General features: G+C 41.0%; 2 protein-coding genes across 7 annotated transcripts in view; one reads left to right on the top strand and one right to left on the bottom strand.

Moving 5' to 3' along the window:
• The window catches only part of THRB (thyroid hormone receptor beta), a 194,383-nt gene that overhangs the window by 39,997 nt on the left and 140,432 nt on the right, over nt 1-13,954 (bottom strand). For 5 of the 6 annotated variants that reach the window (XR_014000945.1, XM_081164821.1, XM_081164824.1 and 2 more), the window contains exon 5: nt 1,895-1,976. The exons of the other annotated variant lie outside the window; for it this stretch is intronic. Coding sequence is in view for 4 of the 5 variants with exons in the window: in XM_081164821.1 (XP_081020947.1) it covers nt 1,895-1,910 (16 nt within the window). In the remaining variant the exon portion in view is untranslated. The remainder of the gene's footprint in view (nt 1-1,894; nt 1,977-13,954) is intronic. 6 annotated transcript variants of the gene reach the window in all.
• Nucleotides 1-13,954, top strand: part of LOC308570194 (uncharacterized protein) — a 92,564-nt gene that overhangs the window by 65,067 nt on the left and 13,543 nt on the right. The window lies entirely within an intron of this gene.

Raw genomic sequence — 13,954 nt, 5'->3', positions numbered from 1 at the left:
AAATCAATAATCCTGGTTTTCAGCATTAACTCCTAGAAAATCCAATAGTGCTATGTTGATGACTCAAGCAGTATGTCCCGCTTTGCAAAAATTTAGCGTCTAAATCTGTCATCTGCTTTATTGATTTTGATTGACAGAATGATTTGCGTAAACCTTTCATGCCTTACATACACATAGGCCAAACTCCCCGCTGCTCACTAATTTAACACATTTGCAAGAAAGCAGCTTTTTCAAACTTCAGTGATTTCAGTAAGCAATTTTTATTGAATTCAACAGGTGGGAAATTTCAAAACAAGCCATCTTAATCAGCAACAGAATAGTGCTTAAATGTTAAAGTTAAGCTTAATTGGTTTGCCAGTTACATTTCATTAAATTGCTTTTTTCCTATGATTCAATAATGAAGAGCTGGCTGTTTCTACATCTGTCTCATTCACACACTTATGCTACAAACATTTCAAAATCATTATGCAAGGGAGTCGCTAATTAGATAAAGCCTCCTCAACTTTAAAAATAAGAATGTCTCTTATTCATTTCAGGTCACACACAAGCTCTTATAACCAGCATTTAAAATAAAGGTCTCAAGTAATTTTAATGAATGCCACCATTACAGTAACAGTGCAAAACTTCTTACAATTTTTGTTGTTTTCTTGTTTCGCTGGCATCAAGCAGTTCTCCGAAAAATTGAAATTTACTCAATGAAAAGGGGTTAAAGGAGTGACTGTAAATGCAAAAGACTACATATAAATCAGCAACTATGTTTTCAAATGCTTTTAGAAAGACGTTTATCATACTTCTTCCTTCTTTTCCCTGACAACTGTCATAATTTTTTTTGGGGGGACTGCTTTGCTAACTCTTCAGAAGGACAAAACCGTAAGCTGTCCAATAAGGATCTGAAGGCATTATTTTCGGTCTATTATTACAGTTGGGTTTTAATTTGCACGCTCCAAAATGAACAAGGACACTTCTTGAGGGGCGCTTCACATGGAATAAAGTGAGTGTCAAAAATTGGGAGCTTGTCAACTTTACTTTTTATAGGCTTGGATCCAGAGATGTTCCTACTCACAGAAGTTTCAGACTCCTGATTTTGTGTGATCCCCCTTTTCCCCTTTAACACACACACTTGTGTGTCTGAATGTTCACCCCATTCAGAAAGGTCACCCGACTCTCAGAAGAGATACTGCTAAAGACTGGGGGGTACTGGACAAGGGGATTTCTGGATCCAAGCCATTTTTAAAATTTTATTTTGATGAAGGTTATCCAACAACGTCTAAGATGTAACTACTTTCCACTATGGATTTTTGTGCCTGATAGCCATTCTACATCGGAGGCACAGGGGTTTTTCACATTTATATTTCATTTTGAAATATTAAAATTGAGAGTTTTTAACTTAAAAATGTATATCAAGGTCTGCTTCTTCTTCTTCTTTTTACAAAAGTAAATAAATAACCTGGTTTAAAAAGAAAGCTGAATTGAGTAAAAACTTGGTACAGCTTATATCTTAAAACTGAATTGACATCTTCCTATCATAGACAATGAAGCCTTTGATTCTGTTGCTTAGGCAAAAAGAATTTTCAGCGCTGAAAGTCATCCATCTCCAGTTTCTAACTTTTCCACTAATAAGTGTTTACTAAAAGCTCAAGAATGTTAAGGTTTCACTTTGACACCAAACACTGCCCTCCAGAAACGTCTCCTGTTCCATTTCAGTTTATTTTATGCCAAGACACCTTTCCTGATCATGCCGTTGTTTTCTTCTGTTTTAATAAAAATAATAATATTGACACTAAATAAATCAGGATGATTGGCTCTTCCTAGTCTGTGGACATGTTTGATTTGATGTTAAGTTTTTTTCTTGGGTATAAGCAAGATATATTTATTTTAAAGCACTAATATTCACCTAATATATGATCCATGTAGGCAGGCAGGCAGTCAATCCACTTGAGATATTTTGGGAGTGGTTACTTCAAAAGATTGCCGTTCTGTATAAAAAATAAAATAAAAAACCAAGCAAGTAATCCTTTGCCTCCTGCAGGGAAAGTAGATTGGCTGACATGGCTGCACTCAACATCACTTGAGTTTTTCCATCCACTTCCAAGCGAAGTGGAGTGCTCTTTGTGTGCATTGCACATGTATAATGCAGCTGAGATTTAGAAAACATCTACCAACCAACATGTTTCTGTTTTCTATTACAGTGGTACCTCTGGTTGCGAACGGGATCCGTTCCGGAGGCCCGTTCGCAACATGAAAAGCTCGCAACCTGAAGCGTCTTATCTGCACAGGTGCACAGCGCAATTTGGCGTTTGTGCGCATGCACGAAGCGTGATTTGGCGATACTGAGCATGCGCGAGCGGCGAAACCCAGAAGTATCCCTTTCCGGTACTTCTGGGTCGCCGCAGGATGCAACCTGAAGAAACGTAACATGAAGCAATCGTAACATGAGGTATATGACTGTACAGCAACAGAACCACACACACACACACACACACACACACACACACACACACTTCAGTTTAAATACAGATGGCATGATTAAGCCAAAGTTATGTCTTTTTGAATTCAATGGGAGTTAACTCAGTGTCCAATTCTCACCTACTGAAACAGTATGGTGGTACCCAAAGTAAAAGGTAAAGGTAAAGGGGCCCCTGACCATTAGGTCCAGTCGTGGCCAACTCTGGGGTTGCGGCGCTCATCTCACTTTACTGGCCGAGGGAGCCGGCATACAGCTGTACAGCTTCCGGGTCATGTGGCCAGCATGACTAAGCCGCTTCTGGCGAACCAGAACAGCACACGAAAACGCTGTTTACCTTCCCGCTGGAGCAGTACCTACTTATCTATTTGCACTTTGACGTGCTTTCGAAATGCTAGGTTGCCAAGAGCTGGGACTCAGCAACGGGAGCTCACCCCGTCATGGGGATTAGAACCGCCGACCTTCTGATCGGCAAGTCCTAGGCTCTGTGGTTTAACCCACAGCACCACCTGCGTACCCAAAGTAGTGCTTAGTAATTCCTTGTGCAAATGGAATGGCTTCTGCTTACACACCGGGAATTTGCCCTGCTCTCCTCGCCTCCATGCATTCCTGAAATCGGTTCTGGAGATTCCCTGAACCTTCTGGAGCACAGACTGAGGATGGAGGACTGAGAGAAGAAAAAGTTCTGCTGCACAAGTGGAAGCTGTTCCACATGCACAATTATTTACTTGCAAACTGCCCAGGAGGACCTTACTGTGCTTAATTTTAGCTGGATGGTGTCCTGAATTTTCTAACCATTAGTTGAAATAATATTTTTTTTTAATGTGAAGTACTAACAGAAAAATAGGGGCAATGGTGTTATAGCAAGAAATCTTAATACTTCTAAACATTGCCATTGTGAAATGGTTGAAGTTGCAGTTTACGTTTCTTGGGAATATTTATACCAAACAAATAATTTTTAATATTCCATTATCTAGATAAGACAGGGGTCAGCAAACTTTTTCAGCAGGGGGCTGGTCCATTGTCCCTTAGACCTTGTGGGGGTCCAGACTATATTTTTTTTTGGGGGGGGGTGAACGAATTCCTATGCCCCACAAATAACCCAGAGATACATTTTAAATAAAAGCACATATTCTACTCATGTAAAAACACCAGGCAGCCCCCACAAATAACCCAGAGATGCATTTTAAATGAAAGGACACATTCTACTCATGTAAAAACACACTGATTCTGGGACCATCCGTGGGCCGGATTTAGAAGGCGATTTTGCCGGATCCGGCCCTCAAGCCTTAGTTTGTCTACCCATGAGATAAGACAAAAATGGTGCATCACACATTATTTGGTATATCGCATGAGCTAAAATGATACACATCAAGTGCCAAGGTACAGCCATAGCTGGGAATATCATTTAAGATTTTTTTATCGGCGTCTTTGTGGGGATGAGTATAGATAAAACGGGGAAAAGGAAAACTCTGCATTTGTTTTCAACAACAAATAGCTATATGCCATTAATAACATACAAATACAAAGTAAAGAGGTAAATAAAGTAAACCTCGTGGGGACTGCACACAAGAAGTGAGCTTATTTTAAATAGACATTTGTTAATTACGCAACTAATTGGTAGTACCTGAAAGCTGTATATCAAGCCTGTTTAAAATACAATATGTGGGACCAACTTGCTATAAAGCATATTTGCTGATATATAAGATGCGAGATAGAAAAGGGAGCTGAAATTATTATACTCATTTTACTTAGACATTCAGCACACAGACCATTCAACAAGCTCTCAGGGCCGTTTCATTTAGGTAATTCTATAAATTATCAAGGTGACTTCAACCATCAAAATAGAACAAACAGTTAACTAAAGTATGAAACACAAACAACAATTTAAATAAACTACACAAGTTTCAACAGAACTGGCTCTCCTCAGAGCGTTCAAGAAAGGAATCTGAAAACTAAAATGAAATGAAATATTTCTGAAATGTACTGTTCTTAGAAGAACAAGACTGCAAACTAAATTAATTTTACATTGGTTTGAAAAAGAACAATTGATTTAGTTCTTAGTTATGCTACAGCAATTGCTGTAAACGCACAGACCGCTGAAGGGAAATCAATAGTCACAATATGGAGTAGAATCTGTTAATGTTTTGCTCTCTCAATTAATGTTCTCTGATGCTCTAATTTTTTATGGGGACACTTAAAAATATTTTTAATGACTATATCAGGAGTACTTTTGCTAAGGGGACAAACTTTTATATTTTTACTGCGTAAGGGCTGAGCCACATGACAAAAGCTGGTAGTATAACAAGGGTAAAGCATTTGACAAGAAAGTACCTATTGAAAATGCTTGCTTAAACAAGAACTGAAGTGGATGACGTTTCCACTTGAAATACGTGAATATTTCAGATCTGAATGGAAAATTTGGTACTGTAGACAGTTACCGTTGAAACGTAGGCTGCACCATCACTGTTAAAATTAAAACGGCTTTCAAAGATGCTTGATCTAATCTGCAGAATTTGACCCTTAAGATACAGCTGTGGAAGGATAGCTTTTTTATTTTAAAAGAAGTATTTAAAAGTTCTGCCATCCTTACTTGCATAATACAATGGTCTTTGTACACTGTGCGGCGTTGTCTGTGTGGTATATGGAAATATGTGGTACAATGGAAACAGAAGATGTAATGTGGCAGCAATGCTAAGATACTTTTATAACTGTGTTGGCTGGAAGACTTGGCACAGGTGTGAGGAGATCATTATTGTCCGCTCTATTTTTGACAGAAGTTGTCACCTTTTTGTGCAAATGTAGCAAAAATGGCATCACCCGCACAGAAAGGTGAGGCATCGGCAGACTCAAGAGTAAGCTGAGGTTACCAGGAGTGAAAAATAAGCTTTAGGAGGAAAAGTCTACTCTCTGGCCCATCAAAAAAATTAGTTTCATGATCTGTGGAAACTCACACCCTACTTCAGGTGCTGGATTAGTCCTGGTTTTACTCATATAACAGATTTTTTAAAATAAATAAATGGCCAGCTAACTATGCTGAGGTAATTTGCCTCAAAGCATCTGGAACAATAAATGGCACCAACAGCAATTTCACAAATATATCTGCTTTTATGTTCATTTCCCAAGATTATACAGAATGGGAATTGAAATGTAGAAGGTTCTTTAAAATACAAAGCATAATGGATGGTAGAAGGGCATAGGTTCCTGAATAACTATGACAATTCATGAACTAAAAGGCTGTAATTTCCATTTGGAGGGCAGAACATGTTGTCCAGAAGCCATCCACAGCCCAATATGATTTTGCACGTGTTGGAAATGTACTTGTTCCTACACAGAAAAAGCTTGGTGTAATAAAAGATACCAGTGGCTCACAACTTGCCACGGTCGACTTTGCACTTCTGAGGATTGATGCAAAGAGTGGGGGGGGGGCTTGCTGTTTTGGTGCTCTGTTGTCACTCCCTGCTCTGGCTGGGAAGGTTACATTTAACCTTCATTTAACCAGTAGTCACATTTGACTACTGAGGTACTCAGAATATGGCTACTATTAGGCCCGGCCTTTCTTCCAGAGCTGGAGGGACAGGTGGGAGTTGAGATGGCCGTTTTGAGTGATGGGCACCATGACCTTTTGCCAAAACATACCAAGTGTGGAACTGGAGGACAGGATAGCATTGGGCTTCTGAGGTCCTCCAAAAACCCTTTGTAACTGCCAGGAAGCAGTCTGTCCTTCCCCTCCAGATACAGTGGTACCTCAGGTTACATACGCTTCAGGTTACAGACTCTGCTAACCCAGAAATAGTACCTTGGTTAAGAACTTTGCTTCAGGATGAGAACAGAAATCGTGCGGTGGAGGCGCGGCAGAAGCGGGAGGCCCCATTAGCTAAAGTGGTGCTTCAGGTTAAGAACAGTTTCAGGTTAAGAATGGACCTCCAGAACAAATTAAGTTCTTAACCCAAGGTACCACTGTAGGATGCTGGGACTGGCTAATGGAGCATGGGGGTGTGCGCTTTGTTAATTTCCCTGGGGAGCTTCCGGGAGTTGCCCAACCTAGGATGCGGACTACGGGAGGTATTCCACTAAGCTGTGCTCAGAGCAGACTGGCTGAAATAAATCAACCTAATGAAGACATTTTCATTCATTTCAATGGGTTTACTCATGGAATACAACCCACAGCCCCCATCCTAGGTTGGGGAAGATGCTCCTTTAGGGTTTGGAGGAATGCCTACTGTTTCTGCTGCCTTCTTTTAACATTCAAGATAGGTTTCTGAGCCCTGTGGCAAGGAAAGAGAGAGGTGATAGCAGTCATTTCATGAGTACGCTAAAGTTTGCGCATCATCCCTACATTCAATTACATCTGACTGCAACACTGGGAGGGGAGGCAGCTAGCGGCCTGCAAGATGCTCCTTTCTCTTATTATTTTCATATTCTCCTATAAGATCAGATTCCATTATTGATTTAAAAAGTAAACCTCGGTGGCTGCTGAAAGACATATAAACACAATAGCAGGAAAGACCGGGAACAAAGATGAAGGCAATTCAGCTTTTCAGTTTATGAAGTACAGGGGGAAATTGCACACCTAAAGGTTGTAATGTAAACATAAGAATTTTGTTGAATATCCAATGGTATCCATGGCCAGTAAAATATGATCCAAATTGAATCAGCTACAATTGGTTTAATTTGCAATGAAGAGGCAATATCAATAGCATGAGCCTCAGAAGGATGGGGAGATGAAACCGTCAAGTTATTCAAGACAGTGGCCTGGCTCAGATATAATAACAATCATGGTTTGTTGGTACAAGCACAAACTTCAGATTCCCACACACATACAAACACACACACACACACACACACACACACGGTCTCTTTTGCACATGGCAGGAAGTTTCCACTTTTTGATAAGCTGCAGTTTCCTAAGGAAGTTGTGGTTCTTGCCAATGAACACGTGCAAGCTTTTTAAAAACAAATTAAAAAAAACCTGATTTAATGAGGTGCTGTGATGAAGCAACAGCCTATAGTAGGAGTACCCAGTGTGGTACTACCAGATGTTCTGAACTACTCCCAAAGCTCCAGTCACCATGGTTCATGGCCAGGGATGATGGGGTGTAGTTTGCAACATGTGGAGGTCTCTACAATGGCTACCATGGGGCTATAGATTCTGATAAAATCTTCCTAGCACTGGCCCCCGTGGCCAAACGTCCAACTGTATTTTTGAAGGGTCCTTGTAGGGGCAGAGAAAAGATGGGGAAAAGTTCTCTTCTGCTTACTTGCACAGAATCCAGTGGGCCTTTTTAGTGCATAGAAGCCATGAAATCCAGTTACTATTGGATGACAAGTTCCGCCTGCTTCTTGTGTGCAAAATTGTGCTTCAGCTGCAATAGCAGTTAGTAAGTGAACCCTTTTAGAACACTAGTGTGCTAGCCCATGGAACCTATTTTCAAGCAAACACATTTATCATCGCATACGATCCGCAAAGATGCACGCAAACCGAATACCCAAATCTACAGTATGCACTGATCTGGGTTTGCTGGTTTCCATGTCTTTATTTCTGCTAAGCGCAAACAGCACTTTAGCTGCGCTCAGAAGGTATATTTCTTGCACATTTGTGAACTGCACTTTGTGTCTCTTAGTTACAGAGTGCATAAGCCCATGCCACCTGAAAGCCACTTCACACACTCTTACTCTTTTTTCCAAGACAGAAGTTAACAATAGTGTTATAAAAGCACATTCAGTAAAACTTAATGCACAAAGGACAGATACCTTTGTCTTGTCCACATGTAGGATGTGATAACTCAGGGCAGAAAGGAAGCTTTTGATGGCCATATGCACTTTGCATTAAACATGCTTTTCCTGACCTGAATATTTCGTTTACAGCACAATCCTATACACATCTACATAGAAGTAGGCACCACTGATTTTAATGATACTTGCTTCCCAGTGAGTAATATAGGATCGCAGTCTTAGTATCATAAAAGCAGCATTGAACGTTACATATTTTAAAGCTACAGGTATTGTTGTTACGTGCATCTCTAAAGGGGAACAAACCCCAAAGAGCCGATTGAAAATAGTCCCATATCTGATGTATATTATAGCTTGCCGTAATATATTATTCAGTTTCTCCAGTTTCACACCAATAATTAACAGAGCACAAGAGACATAATAAACCGGGAATAACAGACAAGTGACTTCAGAGACTACTTGAACCATGTCAATTCCTATGTTATTTCTAAGCAACTAAATGGCAATATCTTACTATTAGATTATAATTTGTAGAAATAAAACCATGTATCTCCATGGAAATGAGGGCATATACCTAGGGATGGTTTTTCACTGTAAGATTCTATCAAGGCTCCTACTTTGGATGGTTAGAGTCTGAAGATCCCGAGAATTAACAATTGTCTACAAGGCATGATAGGACTAAATGCAACTTCTCCCACAACTATGATGTAGAAAACTGAATTTACCACAGGTCTCTCCTTAACACAACTTCTAGAGGTACAGGTGTCCTCAATAAAAGTTAGAAGGGTCCTGTTCCCCTTACAGAAAGCCCAATATGTTCCTAAAGAAAAACCACCAATTACGCTAAAGATGAAAGAAAATAGTTACTAACTAATATAAAACACACCATATACATTGATGTTCCACTGAGATAAACCAGGCTTGTGACCACTGATATGCGGATTATTGGTTATAAGCAAGACCAACTGACTTATATTTTCAAGGCATTTGCTTTGCTAAACTGACCCGCTAGTTCATTTTTCACAAATCCTAAATTTCTCAAAGTGGCGCTCTCTCGTTTTTATTTTCCGTTAACAGCTGCATGAAGCAAGCTAGCTGACTGTTTTGAAACAAACGCGAAGGCATGTATTTATAAAAATCTCACTTCAAAGCCTGTTTTCATACAATTTTCAAAAGCTAGCTTCAACCGTTAGTGTTAATAAATGGAATAGCCCCATGTGCAAGGCCACCAAATTCATTAAGCTCACATGTGTCTAGCCACATGTTAATAGATATTAGCTAATTAGAGTGCTTATCACTTCACAATTCTTATTTATCCTCTTTGGGGTAAAATGTTTTCTTACATTTAGCAATGAAACAGGATGGAAAATAACAGAAGTCTTGGTGGAACTGTCTGGGAGTCTTCTGACAGCCCTCAGTAAGATGTTAAAGCGATCAACACCTGACATCTGTTAGCAAGGAGGCATTCTGAGGTAAAGGGCTCCCAAATCTGAAGAAATCAGGTGCTTAAACCAGTTTAACTTTTTCATGAGGTGATAGCCTTTGTGACATTATAATCTTTCCTCCTGATGTGACGCAAGGATTTAAGTAGAAGAAAACAACTACTGGGCCCCTCCTTTCACAGCAGGAGACAAGAGACTTCTTTTTTTAGGCACGAACATTAACAGATTATATACTCCAGTGAAAATAAAATAGGCATATAAATGAAACACCACTTCTGTTGCCAAAAGGATAAAATAATTACATCTTTCGAGGCTGTCTGCAGGTGGAAAAACAGAATAGAAAAAACACAATATACTCTTGCCAGCTCACTGCTTATTAACATTCAGCCAGTAAACAAACTGACCATAAATCTGAGGAGAAAAACAACTAATTAAATTATATATCCATGATGCTAGAAAGTGATAGGGCGTATTTGACGCTTCTACTTAGCATTTGCTTTCTTAAAGAGGAAAAATAACACTAAAATATATGCAGCTGAACATGTAGCCACTCTAATCAGTAAAACAATAGGCAAGACAAATTAAAATAATGATTGCTTGAAAAAAATAATGTTGATGATTACTATAGATGCTATTAATATGATACAATTTACTGCTTACCGCCTGACTAGATCACATATAAACTGAATTATAAAGATCTGCTACACTTTGCATAATCATTCCAATTACCTTTACATTTTGTCTCTTGCATTTGGTATTCCTTGACATTTGTTATGCCTTCAACATTCATATCTGTGTGGCCTGGCAGGATCACTGAGCTAGTCCATGCTCTCGAAGCATGCAGGAATTGTGTAGGCTGGTGTCCGATTCTCAGCATATTGTTACTTTCACAGTGCCTTTTCTTACATAAATGCCTGTCTGTTATGTCTAGGATATTCCATTTATATTTTCTGCCAGGAAAGTGCATCAGCCCATCCCAGGATGGAAGGCCATGTTCTGGAGGCTTGACAAACACTGGTTGACAAGCGGTTGGCATTGCCAAGATCTTGTTTAGCTGTGGAGTTCTGGAAAGCAAATGTTCCCCCACTTCTCTCGATCGGGTGGAATTCACATGCATCGCCCCCTGAATGCACCGGTAGAAGAACGCAGAGGTTTTCCAGCAATGCACTTTCAGCCACCATGGTCAGTTTCCATTCGGTGCGGTTAGACACATCGGTTTCCCTTCTACGAAATCCAGCAAAGGCAGTTAGGTTTAATTGTGCACAGGTAGAGCCAACGGATGCAACTTTCGCCAGCGCCACGTCTAGAACGTGGGCCCTGGGCAAGTTACCATCAATTTATTGCCTTGCTCCTATGATCATTTGAGGTCTTGTGGGTCGAAGCTGGTCATGAACAATTTTCAGATGCTTAAAACACAAAACATCAAGGATTCAGCCTTGTTTGACTTTGTTCTTATTGTAGGCTGACCTGAGGGACACTCTGTTACCTAAGGCCAACATTCTTATGTGGGCACGCTTAGCAGTTCCGGTCCTGCTACTACTGCCTCTCTCTGCTCGGCTTTGTGGCCGCAAGATGGAATCAGGTGCCACTCCTGCTGGCCTTACGCACGTAGCAGGCAGCAGCAATGTAGAGCATCTCGCAGAGTTTTGACTTGCTAAAGTGTATTCAGCTACACGCTGCCAGAGGTAGTGGAATGTTGTAACCCAAGAGCAATGTATGTATGAAAAAAAATTACATGAAAGATACCCCGTGTAAAGGTATAGCTTTCAATGTAGATAATATTAGTAATGGTTCCTTCAGGGAAGTCTCAGGCAATTTCCAGTCATGAAAATTTGATGCAGATGGTTTTATTAGTCACGGCCGATGTTTCTGTAAAATGCCATTTTTAAAAAGCCATATGAGGATGGGCATATATTTGCAAGAAACTAACTTGAATCTATTATGCATTCTGTTTTTAACAATTGCAACCATTTCACTTGAGTGAAATTTTCCTTCACATACAGTATATGTAAAATGGTAATGGTGAGCAATACACTTAACTATAAAGCAGAAATGTACAAGTTGCAATTGTGGTGTTAGAAAACTACAAGCCATTCTCCCAAATTTGTCTTCCTCTCATGTTTAGTAGCCAGACATTTTAAATCTCTAATTTTCTAGCTGCAAGCCAAGGAAAAATATTAGCAACTGCAACCTTCTTCTAATTTGATGTTGTCAATAATATAAAGGCTGCGAAAGTGCCTAAGGAAATTGTCTGACTAGACTAAGAATAATTTGCAGTGAACTTTAAGTAGAACTTCCTGTGACTGTAACGGCATTTGCTTTGTAAAAAAATGACACCTTAAAGGTGTTTGTCATAAATGTGTTTCTACACATTAGCAATAAGGAAACTGTATTTTTGTTCAACAGCTATTTTAAGACTGCACTTTCCTGTGACATTCCTTTGCACATATTTTAATTGTGTACACCATAAAGTAAAATAAAAAAGTAAAATAAAAATACCAGATAAGCCCATATCATTTTGGTTGCGTTGAAGGAGCGGACTTGATCTTAATCGAGTGGCCTTCCATACACAAAAGCCGGTATCAGTTACTTTAGAGATCAGGCCAAAGAATTGATATCTATAGTAGATCCCCACTTCGGGAATGGTCAGTGGTCCTTGAACCTCAAACTGAACATGTTGAACATAACTTAATTTCACAGTCTGTGGCATTATGCCACCACTATGCTAGCATAATATGGGGTGCACCAGTACAATAGCAAGAATGTGATAGTATACTAGCAAAAACTGCTACAGACTATCTCAATGGGGCTAAGGCAGGATAGGGTGGTGGTGTCAGGAATGCGTGGCTTCACAACTCAGCCTTGCCACTCTGGCTGCTATCGTACAAGTGGCTTCTGCAGCTGATGCAAGTCACTGAGTGCACCTTTAAAGCTGCATACTTCTTTAGGGACGGGGGTGGCGCAAGGGACACGGGTGGCGCTGTGGGTTAAACCACAGAGCCTAGGACTTGCCGATCAGAAGGTTGGCAGTTCGAATCCCCGCAATGGGGTGAGCTCCCGTTGCTCGGTCCCTGCTCCTGCCAACCTAGCAGTTCAAAAGCACGTCAAAGTGCAAGTAGATAAATAGGTACCGCTCCAGCAGGAAGGTAAACAGCATTTCCGTGCGCTGCTCTGGTTCACCAGAAGCAGCTTAGTCATGCTGGCCACATGACCCGGAAGCTGGACGCTGGCTCCCTCGGCCAATAAAGCGAGATGAGCGCCGCAACCCCAGAGTCGGCCACGACTGGACCTAATGGTCAGGGGTCCCTTTACCTTTACCTCTTTAGGAACTACGGACATCTTTGTGCTTATACATGCTGCTTTCCCCCTCAAAAAAGAACATAACGTTGTGTTCCGGTCTGATGCTACAGAAAGTGGCAGATGAGGCAAGGCAGGACAAAGCTGGAAGCGAAGCAAGACTGGAGGCAAGGCAGGATGAGGCCTGAGGTAAGGCTAGGCCAGAAGCTGCAGGACCCTGGATAGCTCCAAGCGAGCAACTTGTTCCGGCAAGGGTTGGAAGCAGATTGAGGCCTTTGAAGCCTCTGCCTCCAGATTTCACCCCTAAGGAAAATTTCAGAGCCAGAAAGGGCCAACCCTTTGGCCTGAAGATGGGGCACTTTTTGTCTGTTCCAGAGCCTAGCATGCTCATGCTGGACTGGTGAAGTGCAGTGGGAGGTATATGGCTCCTCAGGAGAAGGGATCTGTAAGGACCTGGGTTCTGGCCTTGGTGGTCTGGAGCCTGCTCTGGGTGCGAACTTTCTGCAAGCCTCAGTCAGAGTGGTCCCCTGATCTCCAGTGGCCAGCTCAAAGCCCTGAACTGGGTTTGGCTGCTCAGCTGGTGCCTCTGCAGCCTCTAACTCTTGTGTCTGGGTTGCTTCTGGAATCAGGTGGCATGACACATACTTTTCAAATGAATGGCAGTAACAAACCAAGCATAGCAAGGGTTGTCTCTGTTGGAAGAAGCATCTCAGTCCCACAAAAGGTGTGATATTGTATCAGAGAAATGGGAAGGCACAAAAAGTGCTACAACTAAAATCTGAAGTGATTCATTGGTGAGAAGACCTTGGCTGACCATTGATTCATTTATGTAAGCATAAATCAGTGCACCCGACGCATAGTTAACATGGGATTTTTGTGATGGATATGTTTGACTGCAGGACAGACTCACAGAGGTTCAGGAGCAGCCAGTACAAACCTGCAGTTGCTGAATTCCTGACACCCAAGTTGCTACACTTGGTGGTATACTGTTGGTATACTGTTGCCCCCCTCAAAAAAG

The sequence above is a fragment of the Podarcis bocagei genome (assembly GCF_964188305.1).
Source record: "Podarcis bocagei genome assembly, chromosome: 12".
Taxonomy (NCBI): domain Eukaryota; kingdom Metazoa; phylum Chordata; class Lepidosauria; order Squamata; family Lacertidae; genus Podarcis; species Podarcis bocagei.
The sequence above is the reverse complement of the archived record's forward strand: the minus strand, read 5'-3'. Positions and strand labels throughout refer to the sequence as shown.